Source organism: Gorilla gorilla, chromosome 10 (assembly GCF_029281585.2).
Source record: "Gorilla gorilla gorilla isolate KB3781 chromosome 10, NHGRI_mGorGor1-v2.1_pri, whole genome shotgun sequence".
In the NCBI taxonomy this organism is placed as follows: domain Eukaryota; kingdom Metazoa; phylum Chordata; class Mammalia; order Primates; family Hominidae; genus Gorilla; species Gorilla gorilla.
The window spans coordinates 122,977,160-123,004,553 of NC_073234.2; the positions used below are offsets into that span (position 1 = coordinate 122,977,160).

The following is a 27,394-nucleotide window of genomic DNA, read 5'->3' on the forward strand; positions in this document are numbered from 1 at the left end:
GGGCCGAACTCACCATGGAAGGTCTTTTATGCTACGCAAAAGAACTTTGGCAGTATCCTGCAGGGGGTAGGAGCTGTCGCAGATTTGTAAACAAGGAGATGACAACAGATCTATATTTTAGAAAGACGGGCTGCTGGCAGTGTGGACAGTGGGCTGAGGCGGGCAGGGGCAGGGCAGCCTGGAGTCAGTGATCCACGTGAGATGCTGACAGCTGGAGGAAGGCAGGAGCAGTGAGGATGGAGAAACAGGGAAGGATGCAAGAGAAACAGAGAAGGCAGAAGCAGCAGGACTTGGTGATGAATGTCAGGAAGAGGGAGTGATAAATATTCCAAGTGACCCTGGTGGCGGGGGAGCAGGAATGGGGGAGTGAGTGTTTAATGGGCTCAGAGTTTCAGAGGGAGATAGACGGTTGCACAACAATGTGAATATACTTAATGCACGGATCTGTACACTTAAAGATGGGTAAAGTGATAAATTTGATGTTATGTCTATTTTATCACAATAAAAATATGGTCCTGAGGTGTTCTCAAATAAAAAAATAATCCATACATAGCAGAGTATACAGTGTTAGCACTGGCCTTGTGTGAAATACACACATGTGTATTTGCTGTACATGCTTAGGCTGCCTCTGGAAAGATAGATAAGAAATGGATAACCAGAGTTGTCTCCAAAGAGGGGAATTGGGAAGCTGGGAGTATCAGTTCCCTAGGGCTGCAGTTACAAAGTACCACACACTGGCTGACTTAAAACAACAGACATTTATTGTCTCACCTTTCTAGAGGCTAAAAATCCAAAACCAAGGTGCTGCAGGGCCACACTCCTTCAAAAGCCTCCCTCTAAAGTCAAGGATCCTTCCTTGACTTTTTCAGCCTCTGGTGGCTGCAGGCATTCCTTGGCTTGTGGCAGCATCACTCCAATCTCTGCCTCCATCTTCACATGGCCCTCTTCCCTCTGTGTCTGTGTCCAAATTTCCATCTTGTTATAAGGAAAGCAGTCATATTAGATTAAGGCCCGCCGTAATAGCCTCATCTTAACTTGATTATATCTGCAAAGACCCTATTTCCAAATAAGGTCATACCCATATGGAAAAGGAGTCAGGACTTAACATATCTTTTGGGGGGACACATGTCAACCCGTAACACTGGGAGACAGTAGTAGGAGGGAAACAGACTTGGAATGTTGGGTTTTGTGGCATGTGCCTGTCTTGCCTAGTAGGGCCCTCACCAAATGTTTACATTAAAAGTTGACTCTGAAGTTTCTAGCATGGGAGAGTGTGTAGCTAGGGACGGTTTAAACAAATGCAGCACAGGACAATGTGGGAGAAGTACTAATGGGTTCCATTTTTTGTGTGTGTGGTGTTTTTCGTTTGTTTGTTTGAGACAGAGTCTTGCTCTGTCACCCAAGCTGGAGTGCAGTGGCATGATCTCAGCTCACCTCAACCTCCGCCTCCCAGGTTCAAGTGATTCTCCTGCCTCAGCCTCCTGAGTAGCTGGGATTACAGGCACGTGCCACCACGCCCGGCTAATTTTTGTATTTTTAGTAGAGACGGGATTTTGCCATGTTAGCCAGGCTGGTCTGGAACTCCTGACCTCAGCTAATCCACACACCTCGGCCTCCCAAAGTGCTGAGATTACAAGCGTGAGCCACCCCACCCAGACGGGTTCCATTTTTTAAATGTTGGTTGTCCATCCAAGTGAGAGAGTCCTTATCAGGCCTCTTTATTGGAGCAAGGTTACCAGAGAATTAAGTCCACACTCCAGCATCTGCTCAGAAAGGAAGCAGAGCACTGTGGTTAGAACCACAGGACTTGGAGCCTGACTGCCTGGGTTCAAATCCTGGCTGCACCGCTTACTCTCTGTGTGACTTTAGGCAAGTTACTCACCACTCTAGGCCTCAATTTATGTATCTGTAAAATGAGGACAATAATTATACCCACCTCATAAGGTTGTGGGAGGATTAGATGAAATAATGTATACAAACCATTTAGCACAATACTTGTGTCATAGTAAATGCACATGAAATATTAGCTTATTTTCTCCCCTGTGGACCAAGAAGGTCAGTTCTTTCTGGTTGCCAAAAACAATAGCCTCATTGTCCTCTGAAAAGAAGGGGTAATAAATATCTTGAAGAGATGTGGCATTATACCATTTGGGATGTGGTTGGTAGCCCTCACTGAGATCTGGTGTGTCTTGGACCTTCTGCCACTGCTGGAAGAAAATCAGCTGGGGCTGTCTGGCTTGGGAGTCACTGTCCCCACCTGTGACTCCAGTGTTCCTCTGTGTGACTCAGGTTTTCTGTTGCCTCTGAAATATGAGATTTGGAAAGCCATCACTGGCTGGAGTCCTAAACCATAATCAAAGTAGTTGAACATCCATCATTTGCACCCAGGATGTGCAACCAGAGAGGGGCTCACTAATGGGAAAAGATAGCAGAAGGGAAGGAGGACCTGTGCAGATGGGAAACATGGTCCCTGATTGGCTGGGCCTTGTCCCAAGTGAGCAGAGTGAGCAGAGGCTAGGAGAGACACAAGGGGGCATGGACTATTATAGAAGAAAGGTTCACAGCCCGGACTTGTATTCCGGACAGCTGGCCTCCTCCTCTCTTTAGGGCTGGGGCAGAAATAAGTTGCCTTGATTGTGGGGCTTGGCACATAGTTGGGGCCCAATAAATAATTGTTGAATGAATGAAGGATGCAGAGAGCTGTCAGGAAGTGTGTTGGTGGTACTATAAGTGAACAGACTGAGACTTTTCCTGGACTAATTTTTTTTTTCTTTTTGAGACGGAGTCTCACTCTATCACCCAGGCTGAAGTACAGTGGTGTGATCTTGGCTCACTGCAACCTCCACCTCCTGGGTTCAAGCAATTCTCCTGCCTCAGCCTCCCAAGTAGCTGGGATTACAGGTGCCCACCACCATGCCTGGTTAATTCTTGTATTTTTTTTTTTTAGTAGAGACAGGGTTTCGCCATGTTGGCCAGGCTGGTCTGGAACTCCTGACCTCAAGTGATCCACCTGCCTCAGCCTCCCAAAGTGCTGGGATTACAGGCGTGAGCCACTGCACACAGCCTCCTTTACTAATTTAGATGCAAAAAGGCTTCTATATAAACACAGTAATAGACAGGTGAGAACTCAGGTGTAGAACTCAGAAGAGAGGTCTTAACTAAAGAAACCTTTGGGGGGCACTTGGCAAGCAGGTGCTGTTGAAGCCATGGGTGTGGAGGATGTTGCCCCTGGAAGCGACTGATGACGAGGAGTCACTGTGAGAAAAGGAGGAGTGGTGCAGAGTCATAGAAGAGCCCAGAGAAAATGAGGTAGCAGGGACCAGGGAAACTAAGATCGAAAGAGGTCACCAGAATCCAAGGTTGCAACACCAGCAGAGAAAGGAGGCCACTGGGCTGGCAGCGAGGAAGTCATTAGTGCCCTTTACAACAGCAGTTCCAACAGGCTGGTGTGGGTGGAAACCAGACTGCAGGCGGCAGACAGTTTGCCAACACATGGAATTTGTTCTGAGCTTCCAAAGTGTTAAAAGCAAAACAGAAACACATTTGGTACTTATAGCAACACAGGGAACTACATCTTAAATAGCATTTGAGGCTTGCTTCCAAAGTAAGCCTTCAGATTCAGGCTGGCAGTGTTGAGGGTATGTAGTTTGCCATGTGGGATTTGGCTTCCTGGGAAACAGGGATTTATTGATTATATATTGATTTATTTTTGGCCCACTCTTGAGTCTATTAAATTTCTCACCAAGATGCTTATTTCCTCAGGCCAGCAAAGCTCCCAAACTCTAGTTTAAAATATTAATTACGTGAGGACATTATCTTTCCTTAGCAATTAGTCAGGCCAGCAGTACTTACTACAAAGTCATGTGCTTAGTACAAAGTGCTTAGGACAAAGCCAGGACAAAAGTATTTTTGGTAACAAAGAAGGAACCAGTCCCATACTTTAAAAAGCTCATAGACATCACAACTTTCAGTGTGTACATGCCATTCCATTAAATCACCCTGCAAAAGGTTAAGAACCACCAGATTGAATGATCTCCAAAGTCCTTTCTAGCTCTGAAAATTATTCAGCTTTGTGGTCAGATGTTAGATATGCAAAATGGCATGGTAATAGTCTGTTCTCACACTGCTATAAAGAACTGTTAATACCTGAGACTGGGTAATTTATGAAGAAAAGAAGTTTAATTGACTCAGCGATCCACAGTCTGTACAGGAAGCATGGCTGGGGAAGCCTCAGGAGACTTACCATCATGGCGGAAGGGGAAGTAGGCTGATACTTACATAGCTGAAGCAGGAGGAAAAGGGCAAAGGGGGAGGGGCTACACACTTTCAAACAACCAGATCTTAGGAGAACTCACTCACTATCACGAGAACAGCAAGGGGGAAGTCCACCCCCATGATCCAATCACCTCTCACCAGGCCCCTCCTCCAACACAGGGAATTACAATTCAGCATGAGATTTGGGCAAGGACACATATCCAGACCACATCAGGCAGGGACACTGTTACCTGTGGGGGAAACTGAGGCATGTCATGGGCAAAGGAAATAAGAATAACTTATATCCTCTCTTATATCTCCACAAGATGGCAGGAACAATCAAGAGCCTGCATGGATCAGACCCAGTTCTGGGCATTTCTCATGTCCACCTCCATTCAGTTTCCGTCAGCCCTACAAGGGGCTTCCTTTTCTTCTTCACACCTGAGGAACTTGGAACTCTGGGAAGTTAAGAAACCTGCCCATGGTTACATGGAGAATGTGACCCATCTGGAATATGAGTCAGGTCTGTCTTACTCCAAAGCCTATGTTCTCTCTACTAGAAAGGCAGCCCTAATCAAAGAATAAATGGGAAGTGTGAAAGTCACTTTTGCACTAGGCCTTTGGGTTCATCTTGAAAGACTCAGCCTTCAGCCTCAGTTCCCCTTAGGAAGTCAAATGCACTACATCCATCTAGCGTCATCAGCATTTCCAATGCCAAAACTCCCTGTGAAGACTTAGCATTGAAATATTCTATCAAACAGCCAAGAAATATGTGAACAGTCCCCAACCTCACTAGTAATCCCGGAAATGCAATTCAAGATCACACCCAGGTATGGATTTCATACCAGTCAGATTGGCCAAAATAAATAAATAAATAAAATCTGACAATAACAAATTCAAGCAAAGATGTAGAATAGTGAAAACTCTTAAACACCACTGGAGGGGACTCTGGATCTACTTCAAAGTAAACTTGAAAAGACATAATTCTACTCTAGGTCTATACCCTAGAGAAAGTCTTCCCATATAGAAATAAGAAGACATGTACATGGGTATTCATAAATGCATTTTGTAATAGCAAAAGAGAGGAAAAAACAATCTGCCTAGAGAGAATGGATAAATAAATTATACTGTGTTGTGTTCATTCGATGGAAAACCAAGTAACAACAAAAATATATGAACTAGATCGACCTGTTATTACATGGCCAACTCTCAAATATTATACAAAAAAAGCAAGTTGAAGAAGGATTTATGCAATATGCTAACACTTCTATAAAGTTCACCCACATGTAAAACATCCTGTGTATTTTTAGGAATTTATATATGTAGTAAAAAGAATAAAGCATGCACAGGAATGACAAATGTCAAATTCAGGAGAGAGGGTACTCAGAAAGGTAGACAAGATGATGGAGTCATGAAGTGGGGTGCAGGGGCCTTTGTGTTTGTAAGTCTTTATTATTTCAATTGTGTTGGATGGGCAGCGTGTAGGTGGTCATTATATTACTCTATATTTTATGTGTGCTGAAAATAATTCATTAACAATAAAAGTTGTCTACTTAGCCAGTATTTGCAGTAACACATTGAGAAAGCAAGTTCTGGGATATGAATATGCATTATAAAGAAGGGTTAAGTAATTCAATAAATCTGAGGAACATTAGCTTAAAATTAAATAAGCTTTAAAAAGATACTCAGTGCTTTTCACATCCTGTTTCCTGTAACTCTCAAAAAGAAGGTTATTCTGTTTAAATATTTTACCATAGAGCAGGGGTGAGCAAACTATAGCTGCTTGCTACCTATTTTTATAAGTAAAGTTGTGTGGGAAAACAGCCCCTCCCACTTGTTTAGTATTCTGCAGCTGCTTTCCCACTACAGTGGCAGAGTTGAGTAGTTAGGATAGAGAACATGCGGTCCTCAAAGCCTAACATACTATCTGGCCCTTTGCAGAAAAAAATTGTGGACCCATCCTGGAGCATCTTGTGGGACTTGTGTTACTAGGAGTGCATTTGGGGATTGGAACACTAGAAATTTGCCCGAACACTTGGGAATTTGGTTTGTTTATTGGTGAAAACTGTTATGAAGAAGGCCATCAGTTCTTTCTAGAATTCCTTGGAGGGTGGATGGTATGTGTGCTTTCATCTTGAATCTCCAGCACCGAGCCCACTAGCTAGCATATACTTAGCACTTCACTGAAGTACTTCACTGAATTGATCTAAACTTGAAAACCATTTGTGGAATGGATTAATTAGGATATAGATTCATTAGTTATAATGGACATTCAAAATACCTGTGGCTTGGATAAGATTCGAGTTTTAAAATCTCCCTCATATAACAGTCCAGACATAAGCAACCCTGGGCAACTCCACGAGGTTGGGGACCCAGCCACCTTCCCTCTTGTTGCTCTGCCATCCCTTGGGTGATACCTTCCTCTGCATGGCCCCACCCAGCAGGACTACATCTATCTAGTGGGAAGAGAGAAAATAGAAGGGCAGGGCATGCCACCGGAGATTGCACACGTCACTTCCCCTCACTTCCTATTGGCCAGCACTTGGTCATATGCCCATACATAGCTGCAAGAGATTCTGGGAAATGTAGTCTTTAGTTGAGCAGCCATGTGTCCAGCTAAAAATTCAAGACCTGCAGCAACACATAAAAAAGGTAAGGTCTGAAAGACAGCAAACAGTCTCTGCCAGAGGGGATGCATTAAGGGCTTGCATCCTTAATTAGAGGTGACTCCTTCTCTGGAGGTGGCCCTCATTTTTGACTCTTTGAACATAAGCCATGATGCTGAAGCAAGATAATGCTGCCTCGTCATTTTCTACTCAAAATCACATGACAACACATTCAGACATGTGCACCGTAATTTCATTCTCCTGAGTGTTTGCAGCCCTTGCTTTTGAAATAAATATTTTTAAACATATTCAGACAGACCCAGAATTTCTATCTTTTGGTATCTCTCCCAAATCAGGAAGAATTGGCAGGGAGGAGGACTTGGAATCACTTGCTTTACCTTATCTAAGCCAGGTTTAATGAGCTGGTTCTTTTCTGTACTTTAGTAGCAGCATTAAACAGCAAGTGGGCATGATTTTTGGACAAAGATTCCTCCTAGGAACTTTTGCAAGTGTTACATATTCCATTTGCTGAGATAATATAATTTTATCTTTCTTTCTTAGAAAGGTGCACAGAGATCTTGGTGTGACTTACCTCAGCACAAAGCACTCTCAATTTGTTCATCTTTTTGCTACCCAAAAGGAAAGGGAAAAAATCATCAACCAGGAGACTGGAAGCCCATGAAAGGGAGTTTGACTACGGCATTCTTGGGACAGTGTGTTGAGGAGGGGGGCCAGTATCTGAGTCAGACATATAGTCCTCTGATTTGCCATTTCATGACTCATTTCTGAAGGCACTATTTTATTGTCATGCTTACAAAATCCTGTAATGGGAACTGCTTGATATATAAAAGATGATGCAAAAAAATTGTATTACCCTACACCAGGGTCTTTCAACCTCAGCACTACGACATTTGGGGCTGGATAATTCATTGTTGCTGGGGGCTGTTGTTGGTGGGGGGCACTCTGTGTATTGCGGGAAGTTTAACAGCACCCTCACCTCTACCTACTAGATACCAGCAGCACCTCTTCTGTGTGACAGCCAAAAATGTCTCCAAATGTCCCCTGACAAAAATCGCCCCTGGTTGAGAATCACTGACCCATGCAAACCTAAATGTGTTCATAGAGAGACTTGCTGAATGACTTTGGAAAAAAGATCGATTTTGTTCCTAAATATGACTGTGACTCAGACAAATTAGTCAGCCCTTCTGGTGCTCCCAGTTTCCTGATCTTAAGAAGGTAAGGCGTTGGGCTGTGCAATCTCTTTTGGCACTGAGATTCTGGGACGCTGCAAGTCAGAAGCTGTTATATGGGATCTGTTTCTAGAATATGATTTGAAGGAAAGCAAGCCACAGGGGAGCAGATTTGACCTGAGGAGCACCCCATTTATACAGGCAAGAAAGCAGTAGGGAAATGTGTATTCAGAGTGGGAAGCAGGCCTTGTTGGCTGCAATGAGGGGAAAAGAAATGCTTAGGAGGTGGGGAACTTCCCAGAGGAGCAATGGCAAGAGAACCTTAAACTTGAAGCCTATGATTAGGAATATATATTTCTTTGGCACCCTACCCAGTACCTGGCATCTAGTAATTTGTTGACCAGACAGCAGCATTGGAAGAGAATCTAAGAGAATGTGGAAGGCCTTTGATAGCACAGAGGGGCAGTGGAGTTGGGCAGGAAGAATAGACTCCAGCAATAGCCTGCCTGGTTTCAAATCTCAGTTCTACCACTGACTAGCTGTGTGACCTTGGGCAAGTTTCTTAGCCTCTCTGTGCTGTCATTTTCTCTTCTGAAAAATTAAGATGAATTTTGTAGGATTAAAGTAAGGATTAGATAAGATCATGTACGTGAATCAGTATATATGTATGCACATATATTTATATACATATATATGCATTCACATATATTATTTCACATATTTATATTCACATATAAATAGGTAATATATATAAGCATATGTGTATATATACGTATATTCACTTATGTATTTATAAATATTGTGTGTGTATATATAATTAGAATAGTTCCTGGCACATAATAAATGCTATGTGTTTGCTATAATTATTATTTGAGAATCATAAAATATTAGGTATGGAAGCACTCAAGAATTTCTAGCACACTGTTTGACATTTAACAGGTGACAAGAATGAATTAATGAAGATTTCTTAAAATATTAGTCCCTTAATGTTCATCTGTAATACCAGAACATATCACATTGCACCCTATTCCAGTCAAGGATCCAATTGCAAATGCCACTAGGGCCAGGCAGGAAACACATGGGTGGATCCAGTTGGATGTGGGGCAACAGGGAGAACTGAGCAAGTGTATGCCACACGTAAAAGTTTTCAAATTTGGCCTGGTGCAGTGGCTCACATCTGTAATCCCAGCGCTTTGGAGGTCAAGGTGGGTGGATCACTTGAGGTCAGGAGTTCAAGACCAGCCTGGCCAACATGGTGAAACCTCGTTTCTACTAAAAATACAAAAATTAGCCAGGCATGGTAGTGGATGACTGTAATCCCAGCTGTAATCGGGAGGCTGAGGCAGGAGAATTGCTTGAACTTGGTAGGTGGAGGTTTCAGTGAGCTGAGATCGCACTACCACACTCTAGCCTGGGCGACAGAGCAAGACTCCATCTCAAAAAAAAACAAACAACAACAACCAAAAAATAGTCTTCAAACACCGTAGTGGCACACAGCAGGAGTCTTGGGATTGCATTGGCCACGAGCCCTAGAGTTTTCCCCTCTGCATCCAGGCCAAGAACCTCTCCCTCCTTCCCTCCCTACTCTCCTTACCCCTCCACCTTCCTTCCCCCTTCCTTAAGTTCTTTTCCAGTCAGACCTCCTTGCCTCACAATAAGAACAGAATGTGGCTTTCCTCGTGGCTCTTTGAGAATCGCTGGGTTGCTTTTAAATAAAAGCAGAAAACAGCAAATCTTGCTCTTGTCCCATCTCAGTCTGACTTTATTCAGGTGTCCAGTAAACTGAGAAACTAGAGCTGGACACAGCAGACACCTGCAACCCTGGTGCATCCCTTAGACCCCTACTGAGCAGCCTGGAGTGTAACCACAGACAAACTCAGTGGCACATTGTTGTGCTTTTTTAATGCCCTGTGGGCCATAAATGCATCACCAGACTCATAGACGAAACCTCTACTCTCCTAGATATTCTGAGTCTGTAGACTCTAACATTCTTATCTTGAGCTCCAGAAATTAGGACATTGGAGAAAGCAGCCAGATCTGGCCCTGTACATTCCAGGAAAGACATGTTTCCATTCTGAGCTATTAAGAGAGTAGCCATAATGGACATTGTCTTAATCTGTTTTCTGTTGCTATAACAAAATACCACAGAATGGGTATTTATAAAGAAAAGAGCTTTATTTGGCTCACAGTTCTAGAGTCTGGAAAGTCCAAGAGTGTAGCACCAGCATCTGGTGAGAGTCATCCCATGGCAGAAGGGCAAGTGAGCGTGCACAACACAGAGAGAATGGCAGCTGACCTCACCTCTGCAATAACTAGCCCACTCCCATGATAATAGCATTAACCCACTCTTGAGGGCAGAGCTCTTATCACCTAATCACCTTCCAAAGGTCCCACCTCAAAACACTACCACAATAGCAATTAAATTTCAATTAGTTTTGGTGGGGACATCCAAACCATAACAGGCAGGTATTTTCTGAGTTCATGTATCAGATAGATGGCCAGCTGCCATAACAGAGTGATTCCAGAGTACAGTGGCTTGACGAAGAGAGATGGTATTTCTCTGTCATGTAATATATCAGCCATTGCAGGCTAGTGGGGTGACTTCTCCACAAGATCTTTAGAGGACCCAAGTCCCTTTCATCTTGTTGCTTTGCAATTCCTTGAAAGCAGGAGTCAGCAAACTATGGCCCCTGGGTCACCTTCTGTTTTTTAAATAAAGTTTTATTGGAACACAGCCACACCTATTTGTTTACTGTTTTCAAGCTCTAACAGCAGAATTGAGTAATTACAACAGAGACCATATGGCCTACAAGCCTAAATTATTGACTGTGTTGCCTTTTAAGAAGTCTGCCCTAGAGCATTAGGCTCACCTGCATAGTCAAAGCTAGGACACTGGCAAGTCTGCTTATCAGCTGGGGAAAGGGACAAAGGGAAAGTCAGAGCTAGGAGCTTCCTTTTAAGCAAATGACATTGTGTCATGCTGGTAAATGTTTGACAATCATCTGTCCCAGGAGGGTGGTGAGAGCTGTGGTTTGCAGTGTTTGCCAATTTCCATGGTGTAAATACCCCCAGTATGGCTGATTTCAAGTTAGCAATGAGATGTCACTGAACACAGAATGGGGAAGATGCACACAGTTGGCTTTCACAAGCCAGCAAGATCTGGCTTCAGCTCACCACTGGACACAAATGTTACCCATGCCACTTCTACTTACGTTTTGTTGGTGAGAACTTAATCACATGGCTGTAGCCAGCCATGGAGTCTGGAAAATGTATTCCCTAGCTAAGTGGCCCTGTACCCAGCCAAAACTCAGTGACACAGGTGATTCTATATTACTATGAGGAAGAAGTGGAGAACAATGGTGGGGATGGTTAAAATTCATTGCCACACATTTCTTTCCCAGGTGATCTTCTTGGCCACAGGAATAAATGTTCGCATGAAATAAGAGCAAAAACAGAGAAGCTAATATGTTGGGATAGAGTAAGGGAGAAAAGCTATTACACAGTAAAGAATGGTTCATGAGTACCAGAAGACATGTAATAAACTCAGGGAATGTCCATGCTGGGAGGTACCCAAGAGCTTAACTAGCCTAACATCCCCATTTTACAGACAAGGAAACTAAAGCTGTTAGAAGAAATGTGATTTGTCCAAAGTCACACAGCTAATGGGTGATACAGCCATGATATAACCACATTCATCTGGGCCCTTATCCTGTCTCTGCTCCTGCATTACCCATTGCTTTCAGAACTGTTCTCAAGGGTCTGGATGTTCCTCCTTCCTGGATAAGTCTGGACATGGCCTCAGAATCCCCCTTGACACCATCCTCCAGTCAACCATAGCTGTGAATCAGAGTTGATGCACAAGTTGAACCCTGCCTGCCATCCTTGGTTTAGGTGTTGTTTCAAGGCCACCATGAAATTCCCCAGAGATCCTGAACAGGTGTTGGGGTGTTGACTGCCTGGAGTGTTTCTCCTGCATTTCGGATGGCTGCCTAGGTCCAGGTCATCTAGATATTCCTAGCCTATATGAGTATTACACATCCCACTTTTCTTAGTGCATGTTCATAAACAGTGCCCCAGCCTAACAAAAACAGATTCATGTGTATGATCTGACTTCATCCTCACCAAAATCTTAACACATATGTACTGTTCTCCCCATTTAATAGATGAGAAAGTGGAAGCATAGCCACAGATGGGGTAGTTTGCTGAAGGTAACACAGCAAGAACATGTGCTGTGTCCGCATGCATTTCAACTCCAGCAGTTCCCTGCTGCCCTTCAGTGGTGTCCTGAGTATCCAGACAAGTGAAATCAGCATTATTGTCTACTGGATACCATCCATCTCTGTTATGCCCACAGAGGAATATGAAAGGCTGGCGACTTGGTCCTTAATTACTGTTTTGAGTTAGTGTTGTACTTTCATTTCTCCCCCCTAGGTACCTTCATTTTCAATTATGTCGTTACCTGTGTAGCCAAACAGCTCACTTAACTTCCTTTTCCACGACAGCCTTATGAGGCTGGGGCCCCTCTCTGACTCACTTGCTGTTGTATTACAGCACCTAATCCAGTGCCTGGCCAATACTGGAGCCCAATAAATATGCACGTGTGAATTATTATGTGCCAATTAAAAATAATAATAAAAGCCAAAAAAAAAGTCTGTATGAATGAATGAGTGATGGTATTTCCCTGAGACTCTGAGGTTCTCCAGAGCAGAAATCACATCCTATTGGCCTCTCTGGATCCCCAGTGTGTGGCACAGAGTAGATATTCAGTAATGTTGAATTCTGCAGGATGGGCTGGGATGGAGTATGGGCATTCACCCACAAACACAGGTCTTACTTGAGCCTGGACTTTGGAATGAGACAGATCTGGGTTGAAATTGAAGTCTAAGGAGCTGAGTGACTCTAGGACCAGATATGTAATTCCTCTGAGTCTCTGTTTCCTCATCTATAAAACAGGGACATGAAAGCTTACCTTTTGCTTAAACCTGAGGTTTGCTTAAACCTGAGGGTTTAAGCAAGATACAGGTGTGAGCTGAGGAGTCAGGATGCCTGGGTTGAGTGCCAGCTCCATCACCTACAAGCTGTGTGACCTTGAGCAACCGATACGCAACCTTGATGCCGCAGTTTTTCTTCTGTAAAATGAGCACAACAGTCCACAGTTTATGAGATTATTTTGAAGATTTAAGTGAGCTATTATATGTGAAATACTTAACAAATGAAAAGCTGTCTATAAATGCCAGTCATGATTATGATATTAACTATAGTGTGTTGGGAAAGCTGTTTGTAAATGTTTACTGTGCCTTTGGTTATTGTTATTATCTTTGCTCTCTTCCAAGACAACTAATCTGACTGCTGGATGGAGCCATAGTGTAACCCAAACCACAATTCCCAGGGGCCCACACAGCAGAACAGGGCTGCATCCTCTCATATTTATCCCCACAACAGCCAAACACCTCAGTCTGCACCTTCCAATGGTGGGCTTCAGGAATCTTCCATGTGAGCAAGGAAAAGTGACTTTTCCTCTCACACAGCTCCCCAGGCAGATGGCTGCTGCCTTGGAGAGGAGCCTTGGAATTTGCTCTGTTGCAGATTGCCAACCTGCTGGTGAGACCCAGATGAATGAGAACAGAAACACATGCACAGGGAAGTGAGAAGCCACCGGAGCCACGGCAGAGCTCTCACGAGGCCCTGCAAGTGACAGGCCACAGGGACGGCTGGGATCAGAGGGACCAGGCTCTAGAACAATTGGAAAAGGACTTGGCAGCAAGGAAAGACCTGCCCTGGGATTGGAGGATTGTGTGGCTGAAGGATGGTGGTGGGGGGGTGTCCAGATGGCCTGATTAAATCCCTGGAGAGAGGACCTGCAATTATAAAATCATAGCAATGAATTACGCATTCCATGTATTAGGCAATTATTATCATCACACACCGTGCTAAGTGGTTCAAAAGAATTATCTCTTTTAAACCTCATTGCAGATGTAGACAGTGAAGACTATTATCATCTTCCCTGTTTTGCAGAGGGGGAGACTGAGGCTTAGAGAGTTTTTTTCACCTGCCCAAGATCCCTTAGCAAGTAAGTACTGGGATGTGAATTTTGGTCTTAGGCACCAGCCTCTCCTGCCTCTGTGAGGGCAAAGGCTTTGGATTCAGACACTCAGACCTTCGCCTCAGTTTCCTTGCTGGTAGAATATGCATAATGATGATGATCTCCTCCCAAGAGAGGATCCATTGAAGTGGTGAAAATTGGCTATTTAGCACCGTGTGTGAAACAGAATAAGCACGTAATAAAGGGTGGTGTTTCTATGAGTGATCATGGTTATTGGGGCTGCTCGGGCCTTTTGTGGTACAGGATCCCAGAGTCATAGTATGAGGAATCCCTTTGGAAGCCTGTGCTTCCGAGCAGCAGCAGCAGCCCAGTGTTTGGCAGCACATCACTAAGAACTGGGCCATGCAGAGTGATCAGCAGGATGGACTATGGAGCCAGACTGTTGGGTTCAGATCCTGACTCCTACTCAGCTGTGTGACAATGAGCAAGTTGATTAACCCCTCTGTGCCCCATTTTCCTTATCTGTGAAATAAATTTAAAATAATAATGCCTTCATCATAGGGTTATTATGAGGATTAAACAAGTTCGTATTTGTAAAAAGCTTACAATATGCCTGATAAATAGGAAGTGCTGTGTAAGTATTTGTTAATAAAGCATGTTAAATAAGATTAGTGTTCCCGTTTTACATATGAGAAAGCAAAATGAAATTAAAGCTGTGCCAGGTTGCCTGGTGAGTGAGGGCACAGCCAAGGGATGAACCCGGGCAGCCTGGCCTCCGAGCCCAGATCCTCAGGGGTGGGCTTAACAGAGTTACACTGGAGTAAAACTCTCAGGGAACCTGGGAGCTACCGGTTACCTTCTAGCAACAGTGAGGTCAGGATTGGTCCTTGGAATCGGAGACAAAAAGGAGGGCCACGAGCCTGGTAGGGTAGGCCCACGGCACCCTAAGGGGCTCTGAACTATTCCAGAAACTGCATTCATCTAGCACTGACTCCCTCCCCACCCTCTGCTATCACTCGCAAAACCATGCTGGACAGGGATGGCAGCCTTCCCGGGGGCCAGGCTTTCCCCACTGGGTAAGGTCTACTGTGATTCTGGTGGTATTTGTTAGATATGATATCTAATTTGAGACCTTAAAAAGCACTTGGACTGTAGTCTCTGTGTCTCTGTACTTGCTTCTTCCAAATACAGTATATTCTTTCCAAAGTCTGCACTTGGCTTTGTAATTTATTTAATGATTATCATAGGAGATCTCTGACACTTAATGAGAGCTGTATGCTGAGCGCAGTACTCTGCTAAGCACTATACACGAATTATCTCATTTAATTCATATCCAAAATCCTGTAAAGAAGGTATTACTAAGTTCACTGTACAGATGAGAAAACTGAACAATAACGTGGTTACGTAACTGGCCCCAAGATCACACAACTGCCAAATAGCAGACTTGGGATTTGAGATACCAGAGTTTATGCTCATAATTTCTATGCTAGCTTTAAAACATAATAAATGCATAAAGATGTCCAGGGCCTCACCAGCTTGCATTTGGCACTCACAAAGCATCCAGAGATCAGCAGAATGCATTAACTCCCCGCCTCGGTGCCGCCTTCTTCCCGAGACAGAAAGCAACGCCATCGCTTGCTGTCCTCAGGCCTGCAGGCTTCCTGGAAAACATCCTTCTAAAGTCATGTCCCTGAAGTGGTGGAAGATATTGAGCCTATCTCTCGGGGCTGGGGCACTTGAGAATCAGAGAAATTGACCACCTCGGTAGCTGCCCTCTCACTTAAATTGATCAGATTTTTTACTGCATCATTGAAAGCCACTTGAAGGGAAAACCATAAAGCTGGTTGCCTTCTAGTGATGCCCCAGGTGACCAGCTGAATAGATTTCTGCATAAATAAGTCAGGCACTCAAGAGGGCACACTTATTTGTCCAGGCCACGGAGGGACATGTTGGTTTACAGTGGTGGAGATCCTTCAGAAACTTTCTGGAAAGACTGTATGGGGCTCTCAGCCACATTTACAGATATGCTACAGGAACGTTTTTTTTGCAGAGTTAAACATTTCTGACAAATCGGGTTGAACAGAAAGCCACAGTTGTCATAGATTTTTATGGAAAATGTTTCTTACCTGCTCTAGTTCACTTGCCTGACTTAGCTGGTAAAATTCAGTAACCAGAACCATTATTTATTATTTATTTTGGATGACCAAGGGATTATTGATAAACAGATGCCTTCTGGGGCCTGCTTTCAAGAATGAAGACCACACAATGGCAAAGGACACTCTCTTCAGTAAAAGGCTTTGGGGAAACTGGATATCCACATGCAGAAGAATGAAATTAGACCCTTATGTCATCCATATACACAAATCAGCTCAAAATGTAAGACCTGAAACTGTAAAACCACTAGAAAACACAGGTGGAAATTTCCATAACATTGGCCTGGGCAATGATTTTTTTGGTGATGACTCCAAAAGTATAGGCAACAAAAGCAAAAATAGACAAATGGGATTGCATCAAATTAAAGAGCTTCTGCACAGCAAAGGAAACAATCAACAGGGTGAAGACACAACTTATGGAATGGGAGAAAATACTTGCAAATCATACATCTGATATGGGGTTAATATCCAAAATATATCAGGAACTCAAACAGCTCAATAGTAAGGAAACTATCCGATTAAAAAATGAGTGAGGGCCGGGCGTGGTGGCTCATGCCTGTAATCCCAGCACTTTGGGAGGCTGAGGCAGGCGGATCACAAGGTCAGGAGATCGAGACCATCCTGGCTAACATGGTGAAACCCCATCTCTACTAAAAATACAAAAACTTAGCCAGGTGTGGTGGCGGGCACCTGTAGTCCCAGCTACTCGGGAGGCTGAGGCAGGAGAATGGCGTGAACCCAGAAGGCAGAGCTTGCAGTGAGCCGAGATCACGCCACTGCACTCCAGCCTGGGCGACAGAGTGAGACTCCATCTCAAAAAAAAATGAGTGAAGGCCAGGCACGGTGGCACTTTGGGAGGCCGAAGTAGGCAGGTCACTTGAGCTCGAGTTCGAGATCAGCCTGGCCAACATAGAGAAACTCCGTCCCTACTACAAACAAATACAAAAATTAGCTGGGCATGCTGATGCATGCCTGTAATCCCAGCTACTCAGGTGGCTGAGGCATGAGAGTCACTTGAACCTGGGAGGCAGAGGCTGCAGTGAGCTGAGATCGCACCACTGCACTCCAGCATGGACAACAGAGAGAAAAAAAAAATAATGAGCCAAGGTCCTAAACATGTCATTTCTCAAAAGAAGACATATAAATGGCCAACAGGTATATGAAAAAATGCTCAATATCGCTAATCGTCAGGGAATGCAAATTAAAACTACAATGAGATATCGCTTCACACCTGTTAGAATGGCTGTTATCAAAAAGATGAAATATAAAAGTGTTGGCAAGGGTGTCAAGAAAAGGAACCCTTGTACACTGCTGGTGGGAGTGTAAATTATTACAGCCATTATGGAAAACAGTATGGAAATTCCTCAAAAAATTAAAAATAGAACTACTATAAGATCCAGGAATCCCATCACTGGCTATATATCCAAAGGAAATGAAATCAGTATATCAGAGAGATATCCACACTCCTATGTTTATTGCAGCACTGTTCACAATTGCCAAAATATGGAATCAACCTGCCTATCAACAGATGAATGGATAAAGAAAATGTGGTATATATACACAGTGGAATTACTATTCAGTCTTAAAAAAAAGAAGGAAATCCTGTCATTTGTGACAAAGTCGATAAACCTGGAGGACATTATGTTACGTGAAATAATCCAGGCACAGAAAGAAAAACACCACGCAATCTCACCATAAATAAATAAGTATGTGTGGTAAGTAATGCATATGGTAATTAGCTTGATTTAGCCATACCACAGTGTATTCATGTGGTGCACCATAAATACACACCATGCTTAATGGTTAATTAAAATGTAATTGATTTTTTTAAAAGAATGAATGGTAGATCATGCATGTCTCACCTAGCCATTGGCACAGTGTGTGTCAGGCACCGATGGGTATACAATAGACAACAAGATAGATGTGGTCCTGCCCCTCGGAGGCTGGCATGCTATTGGAAAAAACAAACATTTTTTAAGTAAATAAAATAGTCACAAACTGTGAAAAATGCTAACGAGGAGACAAACAAAATTGGCCTGGAGAGCCCTGGCTTGGATGGACGTGTCAGAGATGTCCTGCAGAGAGCCAGGGGAAGGACCTTCCAGGGAGAGGGAACCGCAGGAGCTGAGTCCTCTAGGCAGGAAAGCCACTGCCTCTTGAAGGGTCAGAAGAAAGAGGAGAGTCACTGTTGCAGAGTGAAGGAGGGAGAGAAGCTGGGAAGGGGGAGCCTGTAGAGCTCAGCAGGCCCTGCCTGGAGAGCTGGACTTAATCCCCAGTGCACTGGAAGGCAGTGGAAGGTTTTAAGCAGGGGCATAACATGGTTATATTTATGTTTTAAACTCACTCTGACCTTGTGTAAGAGACTGGTTTGGATGGGGAGAATGAAAGCAGGAAGACCAGCTAGCAGGCTGTGGCAGTAACTGGATATCTCAGAGATGGATGCTGGTCTTTCAGACCCAGGTGGGGCAGCAGAGGTGGAAAGAAGTGGATGGATTTGGGATTTCATTGGCAAAACCAACAGCTAATGGAATGGATATGGGCATGAGAAAAGGTTCTGGCCTTAGTACCTGGGTGGACAGTGGTGCTGTTTACTGAGATGGGATGACTGAGGGACAAGTTTGGAGGGAGGGGATAGGTGTGTTAATGAAAAGTTCCATTTGGGACCTGCTAAATTTGAGGGTCTGAGAGCCATCCATAGCTGAGCTCAAGTAGGCAGCTATATGTGTGGAGTCATAGGCATGGTGGAGGGAGAGGGCCAGGTCCCACTGAAGAGGGCAGGATGGGGGGTCAGGTCAAAACCTGGCTCACCACTTACCAGCTCTGTGACTTGGACAGTTTTCTTAAAGTTTCCTCATCTGTGGAGTGGGGCTTCCAGCAGCTCCTACCTACATCAGGACTTGTTGTGATGGTTTCAGTTCATACATAGAAAGAGCTTACATTTCAATAGTGAGAATTCAGTAAATGTCAGCTTCCTGTAATAACAATTATCATCATCTTAGCTACGGTAATTTTCTTGCCATTTGTCTCTTTCTAATTAAAATCAAGTACCTCGATAGCTGGTAAACACATCTCCTGATGTTCTTGGAATTATTCATTTACGAGTCTGTGAGCTCTGTGAACACAGGGTCTGTGTCTCCCACCTTTGTAGCCCCGTAGTGTGGGGCCCAGCATACCGTAGGTGCCCAATAATGTTTATCCAGTCATATGGAATGAAGAATGCATATTTTTCATGCAAAAATGCATATTTGATTGAATCCATCAAGCATGAAGGATATCAGAAGGAACTTAGACAAAAAAGAAGAAACTCCAATGGGTGTCTTTCTGTGACAATAATTTATAGCATCTTTGCTCCCAAGAAAGGAGGTCTTGCTTTCACAAAGGAGCCTCTTTCAGAATTGGATAGTGGTATGTGAGAAGAAAGATTTTCTCTATAGTGAGTCAAATCTGATACCTCCCTGAGATTTGCACACACACAACCCCAATCAAGGGTGCAGACTTTTCAGCACGACACACCCAGACCCGTGCGCACCTCTCCCAGAAGCCTCTGTGATGTGTGCTCTGGGACCTTGCTCTCTTACTCTGGTCCGCCTCCCTCTGTCATGTTCATTTTGCCTGAAGCTCCTTCCTTACCCATTGTTTAAGGATCGTTGGTCCCTTGGATGAAGCCCACAGCTGCAGCAAGGGGTCCCCCCTCCTCCCCTGGAGATAGATGCTGTGTTTACATTCTGGAAGGATCCATGGTTTCTCCTTGTGTTCTTTCTGGGCCCCTAGTCTCTGGCCTCTCCCAGATAAAAGTCAAGACACCCAGTTAAATTTCAGTTTCAGATAAACGATGGATAATGTTTTTAGTATAAGTGTGTCCCATGAAATATTTCTCAAGTATTTTTGTTTGCTAAATCTGGTAACCCTAGCTGTAGGAGAGCCATGTTCAAGGCCCCCATGAGGTGTGCCAAGAAGTTCTATGGCTCAGCCACGTTCTGTGCCCTAGAAGCTCAGGTCTCGGATGCTGATGCCATAGACTGAAGTCAGGCTCCGGTCCTCCAGCCAGCTCTCCCCCACTGCCGGGGTAGCCCTCTGTCTTCCCTGGGGAGCCTTCCAACAGCGTTGGGGTGTTCTTGACTTTCCCACCTGCCATGAAAAGGCCTTAATCCTGGAGTCCAGATTCTGATCAACTCTGGGCCCCTAAGTACCTTTTATTGTCCCTCTCAGGGCTCTCCTGCAAATAGGCCCTTGGAGGCCTGGCCTGACGTTTAGGTCCTGAGACAGGTGTGCAGATCAGACCCCTCATCGCAACACCAGGCTTCTGGCTCCAGTCCTTGGAGTCCGTCTGCGTCCCAGCAGCTCCCCCTGGTGGCCAGAAGCAAACGCTTCATGTCTTGCATCTAGAGCCAAAGCATCTCCTACCCCTGGATTCCCATTCCGGAACAGTTTTCAGACCAAGGCTCCTCCGCAGATATGAGTGATGTGTCAGATGAGTGATGAGGGACAGGCCAGGGGCACACATATCGCATCCACTTCTTGGGGCTCTTGTGGTCGTTCACTCCTCAGGTGCTCAGGAGTCTCAGCGCCATAAACCTGGGACAATGGCCCCCTCTCGTTCCTCACAAATTTCACCCTTACTTCCACCACAAAGTGGGTTCATTAGAGGCAGGAACAGAACCAGGAATCTCGAACATCTGGCTCCTCCCCTTAGTTCCCGCCCCCTGAGTCAGCAAGCAGGGGGAGTGTGAGGGGCCTGGGACAGCTCTGACTCTGGCTGACACACCTGCCTCTGGGCAAGGGTGGTGCATATCTGAGGCGGACAGGCACACATGGAGAAGTCAGAGTCCACGCCCTCTGCTCCATCCCAGTAGCCACCGTCTCAACTCAGCCCCTCGTCACTTCACACTTTGGCAGTGGTTTCTGTCCACTCAGCTGGTTCAGTTGGCTCTATCACGTCTCCCGGCCTCTAGGGTTGGCTCAGGCCCACCCTCCATCCTCTCATAGGGTTGGCCATCCAACCATATCACCCCTCTCACGGCTTTTAAGGATAAAGTCTGAAGCCTTAAGGACTACGTCACAGGTCCTCTAGGCCCAGCTTACCTCAGCTTCTGCCTAGAAGTTTATGCCCCAGAAACACTGAAACCTCCATGTTTACCCTCACACAACCTGTATGTCTCAACACCATACTTTTGCTCATACTGGCCCTGCTCAAAGCTTTTCTGCTCTCTCGTCTCCTATCTTCTGAGTTAAGACACAAGCCAGGTGCAGTTGCTCATGCTTGTAATTCCAGCACTTTGAAAGGCCAAGGCGGGAGAATTGCTTGAGGCCAGGAGTTCGAGAGCAGCCTGGGCAACATAACAAGACCCTGTCTTTACAAAAATTTTTTTTGATGAGCTGGGTGTGGTGGTGCATCCCCGTAGTCTCAGCTACTGGGGTAAGTAAGGCAGGAAGGTCACTTGAGCCCAGGAGTCTGAGGCTGCAGTGAGCTATGATTGCACCACTGCATTCTAGCCTGGGCGACAGAGCAAGATCCTGCCTCAAAAATAATAAAATAAAATAAAATAAAATAAAATAAAATAAAATAAAATAAAATAAAATAAAATAAAATAAAGACACAGATAGTCCAATGGTCATCTCCCCCACGAAGTCTTGCTGGATCTGCTAGTCTCTGCCTGGCCGCTTCCTTGCACTCCTGCAGCGCATGTGTTCTGTAACAGTGGGTGCCTCTGACCCCTCAATCCTTGCATTTGCCACATTGAATTATAACAACCCATGGCTGTGTCCTCTCCCTTTCCAGGCAGTGGGGCCCCAAGGGCAGGGATGGTGACATGTTTACTTTGTGTTTTCAGCACCTAGAAGAGAGCTTAGCACAAACAGGTATTCAATAAATGCTTAGTGATTTGATTTAATCATTAATTGATTGATCAGTTCATTGTGAGAAGGAAGTAACATCCTTTATAAGCAGAATTTGTAGCACCTTCTTGATTCCATTGATTCTCCTCCCCACCCTTCTCTAACCTCTTTCTTGATGCCCTGGGCTGGCTGGATGACAAATTCCCATGCACCTTGCCATTTATATTCCTGTTTGATCTTGCCGGTTCTCTGTCCTGCGACTGCGACTGTTTCGAATGCAGAGAATCCACCCAGTCTGTGTTCATTCAGCTCCCATTAACCTCTATGTGCTTTGCCCTCTCAGGCCCTGGGATGGAGAGGCTCACCAGACAAGGCCCTTGCTCTCAGAAGTCCCCAGCCTAGAGCAGGCAGTCCGACAAATAAACAGGCAAATAATTAAGTCCTGTGATTGCAGGACAGGGGGACGGTAGATAAACAGGCCAGCTCTCCATGCAGACCACCTGGTTTCAAATCCTAGCTTCACTGCTTTCACACTGTGTAGCCTTGGGCAGGGCCCTTATCTGTGTCTGTTTCCCCATGGGTAAAACAGGGGTCATAGGATTTACCTCTTGGGTTATGTGGGGATTCAGTGAATTAATTCATGCAAAGAGCTTAGCGAGAGTGCCTAGTCCATAGTAAATATTCAATACGTATTAGTCGTTATGTGACTTAGCTCAGTATGCTATGGGAGCACACAGGAGACTAGACAGATTCACAGCAGTCATAAAGGACAAAGGATCAAGAGACATCCGGAGGCAATCATTTTAATTGGAGCCTAGGAACAGGCAATTTACATGAAAAGCAAATGCAATGTCCCAGGGTGCTTCCTGCGGAGTTTGCCCCTGTGCCCCTCTGGGAAGCCGCTGTACCCGCATGATGTCTCTTCCCTTCCTTAGGGCCGACGACTGCTTTTGTGCATCTCGAAAGCTGGATGCGGTGGCCATCGAAGCCAAGTTTAAGCAGGACCTGGGTTTCCGGATGCTGAACTGTGGACGAACAGACCTGGTGAAGCAGGCAGTGTCTCTGCTGGGGCCCGATGGGATCAACACCATGAGCGAACAGGTACAGGGTCCGAGGGTCTGAACAGGCTCCCCACCCCCTCCATGTGCATCACCCCTGTCAAGACAGAGACAGCCGGTGAATCCCCTCTGCAGGCGCTGGGCAGAGGCTCCCCCTACTGACAGCTTAGATTGCTTGCTTGCTTGTGTTTTTCTTCAGTTTTTAAAATATCTTATAAAAATACTGTGGTTCATCTTTATGGAAGTAGCACATGATCATTGCAGCTGAAATGGAAAAGAGAGGAAAAATAGGCCCATTCCAGAAAGGAAATAATGCCATCACTGTGTAACCATCATTTATATTTAGTATCTGTCCTTCAAGTCCTTCTTCCATCGTGGTTAAAATTAGTTCTCTGCTTGTCTGTCTGTTCCTGCACAGGACAAGCCCAGACAGATTTCATCAAACTTTTAGGATATGTTTAAGATACACAAAAGTCATTCTGGGGACCCTAGGAGGTGACTCAGAGATAGGCAGCTATCCCCCCTAACTCCTGAAACTGAGGTACAGTGAGAGACATGTGGGCCCAGCAGTCAGGGAGATACCTTGTGTGGTGAACCATCATGGACAGAGAAAACAAACAGCAGTTATAAATGCAAGTCTCACATGGAAAGTCACAAGGGACAGATGGGGCTGCTTCTCACATGGCAGCTCATGCAGTGAGTTCCAGAGAGGGAATGACAGGGAGTATTTATTTAACTACAGCTATAATAATTTTACTGAGCAACACCAAGGAGCTCTAATACACACACACAAACACAGACATACATGTATATTTATATTCTTTTTAAAACCCCAGTGATTTATTACACCTTGCCTTTTTCAATATTTTATATTAAAGTTACTTTGCAATATTGTTGAATATTCTTTTTTTTTAAGAGATGAGATCCCATTATGTTGTCCAGGCTGGCCTTGAACTCTTAGGCTCAAGAGATCCTCCTGCCTCACCCTCCTGAGGAGCTGGGACTACAGGTGTGCACCACCACACCCGGCTTATTTTTATATTTTTTATAGAGACAGGGTCTTGCTACACTGCCCAGGCTTGTCTTGAACTCTTGGCCTCAAGGAATCCTCCTACTTTGGCCTCCCAAAATGCTGGGATTACAGGCATGAGCCACTGGGCCCAGTGTCTTTTTTTAAAATCACTTCTAATGGCTACACAAAATGGTCATTATTATTTATTCATTGACCAGGCCTCAATTGTTGGAAATTTAGGTTGTTTCAAATTACTTTTATTAATAATGCTAGGCTAAACGTATTTACACGAGTCTTTGTTCAAATCTGTGATTATTTCATTAGGGAAATTTTAAAAATGCAAATAGTGGCTCAAACGCACCAGCTTTTCTTAAGGTTCTCAATTGTAAATTACTTTCCCAGAACTTTTGTTTCCTTTTACACACCCTCCAGCTATATGTGTGTTTACTATTACTCTTCTGCTTATCTTTTGCCTGTTTTCCATTAGAGCTTTACTGTTTTTCTTCTTTATTCAGGAGTGCTGTTTACATATTAGGCACATAATCCTTTGTTATAATGTGATAAATATGCCTCAATTCATTGTTTACCTTTTGATTTTGCTTATAATGTTTTCAATTATATGTCCTCAAGGCTGTAATGATTTTCATTTGTGATTTCTTCCATTCCTTTTATGCCTAGAAATAGATTCACAAACCAGTTAGATATCTTTTATGGTTTTAATTTTTCCTGTATATCTCTAACCAAACTAGAAATGATTTTGATGTGTGGTGTGAGAAAAGTCTCTAATTTGGATGTTTTCCCAAATAACTGACTTTGTGACACTGGTTATTGAAAATCCATCCTTTCCTTCTGTTGGTTGCGATGCTTCATTTATAGAAGCAAGAGTCATTGGTGAATCTGGTATTCCTGAAGGCCATTCCTCATTTGCTTGCCTTTTGCTTGCAAATGACCATGTCAAGCCAGATGTCAGTGATGGGCAACGCCACATGCTCAGAGGCATTCAACTTCCTTGATGCTGACCAGCAGCTTTTATAGAGCAAAGATGACACTGTTATGTTGTGAAAGAGAAAATGTCAGATAAATGGTGTTTACCAATGAGATAGCTTAGGGCTGATATTGCAGAATCAATCTAGAAAGTTCCTAAGAGCTTTAAGTGTTTAGCAAACACCCTTAGGTCTGTTGCACCCTAAGACAGACAAATGAATGAAAATCCTCGAAGGCAAGGAAAGATAAATGCTGAAAAGGCCGCAGAGGCTCCTTCGTCGCCTCTATTTTGGTTTCCACATGTGGAGGGTTATGACCTTACGAGTCACAGGGCTGCACGTTTATTTTTGTCATGCCGGAGCACAAGCATGGCCTCCGAAACACAAGTAAGATTTTCCATTTGTTATTGTCGACTGACCACAGCCACCTTGTAAACGTTCTCCGTTCTCTGGTTTTTAACTCACCGCAGGGCATGACTCCCCTGATGTATGCCTGCGTCCGTGGGGACGAGGCGATGGTTCAGATGCTGCTGGATGCCGGAGCTGACCTGAATGTGGAGGTGAGGGTGCAGAGGCCGGCAGGGCCCCTCGGCCGGCAGTCCCCAGGGGAAGGCGAGCAAGAAAGGGGGGCTTTTTCTCCCAAGAGTTGCCGCTGAGGGTGCACAGTGCAACAGATAGCTCTTTCCTGTGTCCTTTTAGTTGCTGTGGCCCTGGTGAGACCACCTGACAGATTTTGTCCATCCTGAGGCCCCCAGCCCAACCAAACCCCAAGGAGCTGCCTGCATGTATGTTATGTTTAAAAACAACCAACATAGCTGCAAGGCGCACTGGCTTTTCCTTGGCTCGGCAGTCCTGATTTCCAGAGTTCCTGATTCCCACGGCTGATCGATTTCTTCTAGGATGGGGCAGAAGGAGCACTCCTGAGCCATCAGCCCTCTCTTTCCACTTAACACACAGCAAAGGAGGCACTGACTCAATCCCTAAGCTGAAGTCTTCCTCCCGCAGATCCTCCGCGCTCCTCCTCCAAACCCTCTTTGGCTCACCTTGTTGGCTGAGTTGACAGATCTTAAAGCTAATCTCAGGGCTTCCCTGAGACAATGTGGTCTGGTGGAAAGCATGTCCCCCCAGAAACCCTCCCCTCCCCCTTGCAACATTGGCCTTAGAATCTGACAGATTTGGGTTCAAGTTCTGATACCACCGCTGCCATGGTGACTTGCTTTTGTGCTTGGGCAAGTGCCTTAACCTTTTTTCTCTCCCAATCTGCCGAATGGGAAAATAATCGCACCCATCTCATATAGTTGTCAGAAGGGATATAGAGAGTAGGTCTGGAACTCAGTTAATATTGGCCCCTCCACCCACATCCCAACCTCGTCATAGGTGAAATATCACTTTTTTACCATGTTCTATGCTGCCTGAAGACCTGCTCTGCCTGGCGGCAGGATATTGGCAGTATCAGACAGCAAAGAGATTGACGGGCTGAAATCATAACTCGGCAACCCTGGGAAACCTTTTCAGTTCAAAATTAGATGCCCGTGCAGTCTCAGTACTGTGTGTGTGTGTTTTTTTAATGTGAGTTTTATATTTATCTGAGGAAAGCAGACAATAGACATAGTTTTGGATCCAGAATCATTTTGGATCCTATAACTTTGGAATCTGTGGGGATTTTCCCTCCTGCTGTGAATCCTTAAGCACCATGCAGACCCACGCAAGGGGTCCTCAGCATTGGGTTCTGGAGCATTCTCGGGTCCTCTCTAGCCCATCCCACGGATCTCAGCTCAGGCCTTCCTCCAGTGGATGCTTAGTGAACCAAACTGCTCTGAGTGAAGCAGGCATTGAGGTTACATGACCCCAGGAGTGTTTGGGAGAAAAGCTCCATGTGGGTGCTGATCTTGCAAGACCCTAGCCTTCAGCTGCCCTGTCTCTTCTCTCTTGGCCTGGAGTGTTTTTAGGCCCCCATCCTGGAAGACCAATCTCAGATTGTTCATTCATGATGCGTCCTGGGAAAGCTTTGTGCCCATATTTCGGTAGTGCAAGAGGGTCCTTGTCAACCAGGAAGCCAGCAGAAGAGTGAAATGAGAACAGGGTGGGGCCAGCTGTGATCAGATGGTGAAATTCCTCCATCAGACGAGTGATGGACTTCCCTGGTTTGAAAGCTGAAAGCAGACAGTACCTTGCCTGGGGTTTGCCACCACTGAGAATCTCTCTTAAAAGTGTGGATGGCATGGTAGTGGCATCTCATGCTCTCTGACATCCTGTAGCT

General features: G+C 44.8%; 1 protein-coding gene and 1 long non-coding RNA gene across 4 annotated transcripts in view; one reads left to right on the plus strand and one right to left on the minus strand.

The window, feature by feature from the left end:
* Window positions 1-27,394, plus strand: part of ABTB3 (ankyrin repeat and BTB domain containing 3) — a 341,236-nt gene that overhangs the window by 268,768 nt on the left and 45,074 nt on the right. For all 3 annotated transcript variants that reach the window (XM_004053822.5, XM_019039447.4, XM_055358956.2), the window contains 2 exons: window positions 23,017-23,182; window positions 25,605-25,694. In XM_004053822.5, coding sequence (XP_004053870.1) covers window positions 23,017-23,182; window positions 25,605-25,694 — 256 coding nt within the window. The remainder of the gene's footprint in view (window positions 1-23,016; window positions 23,183-25,604; window positions 25,695-27,394) is intronic.
* LOC129526015 (uncharacterized) lies at window positions 22,869-26,355 on the minus strand. Its single transcript, XR_008670582.1, has 3 exons — window positions 26,178-26,355; window positions 24,739-24,825; window positions 22,869-23,236 (listed from the first exon to the last, which is right to left on the minus strand). It is a non-coding gene; the product is annotated as an uncharacterized lncRNA (long non-coding RNA).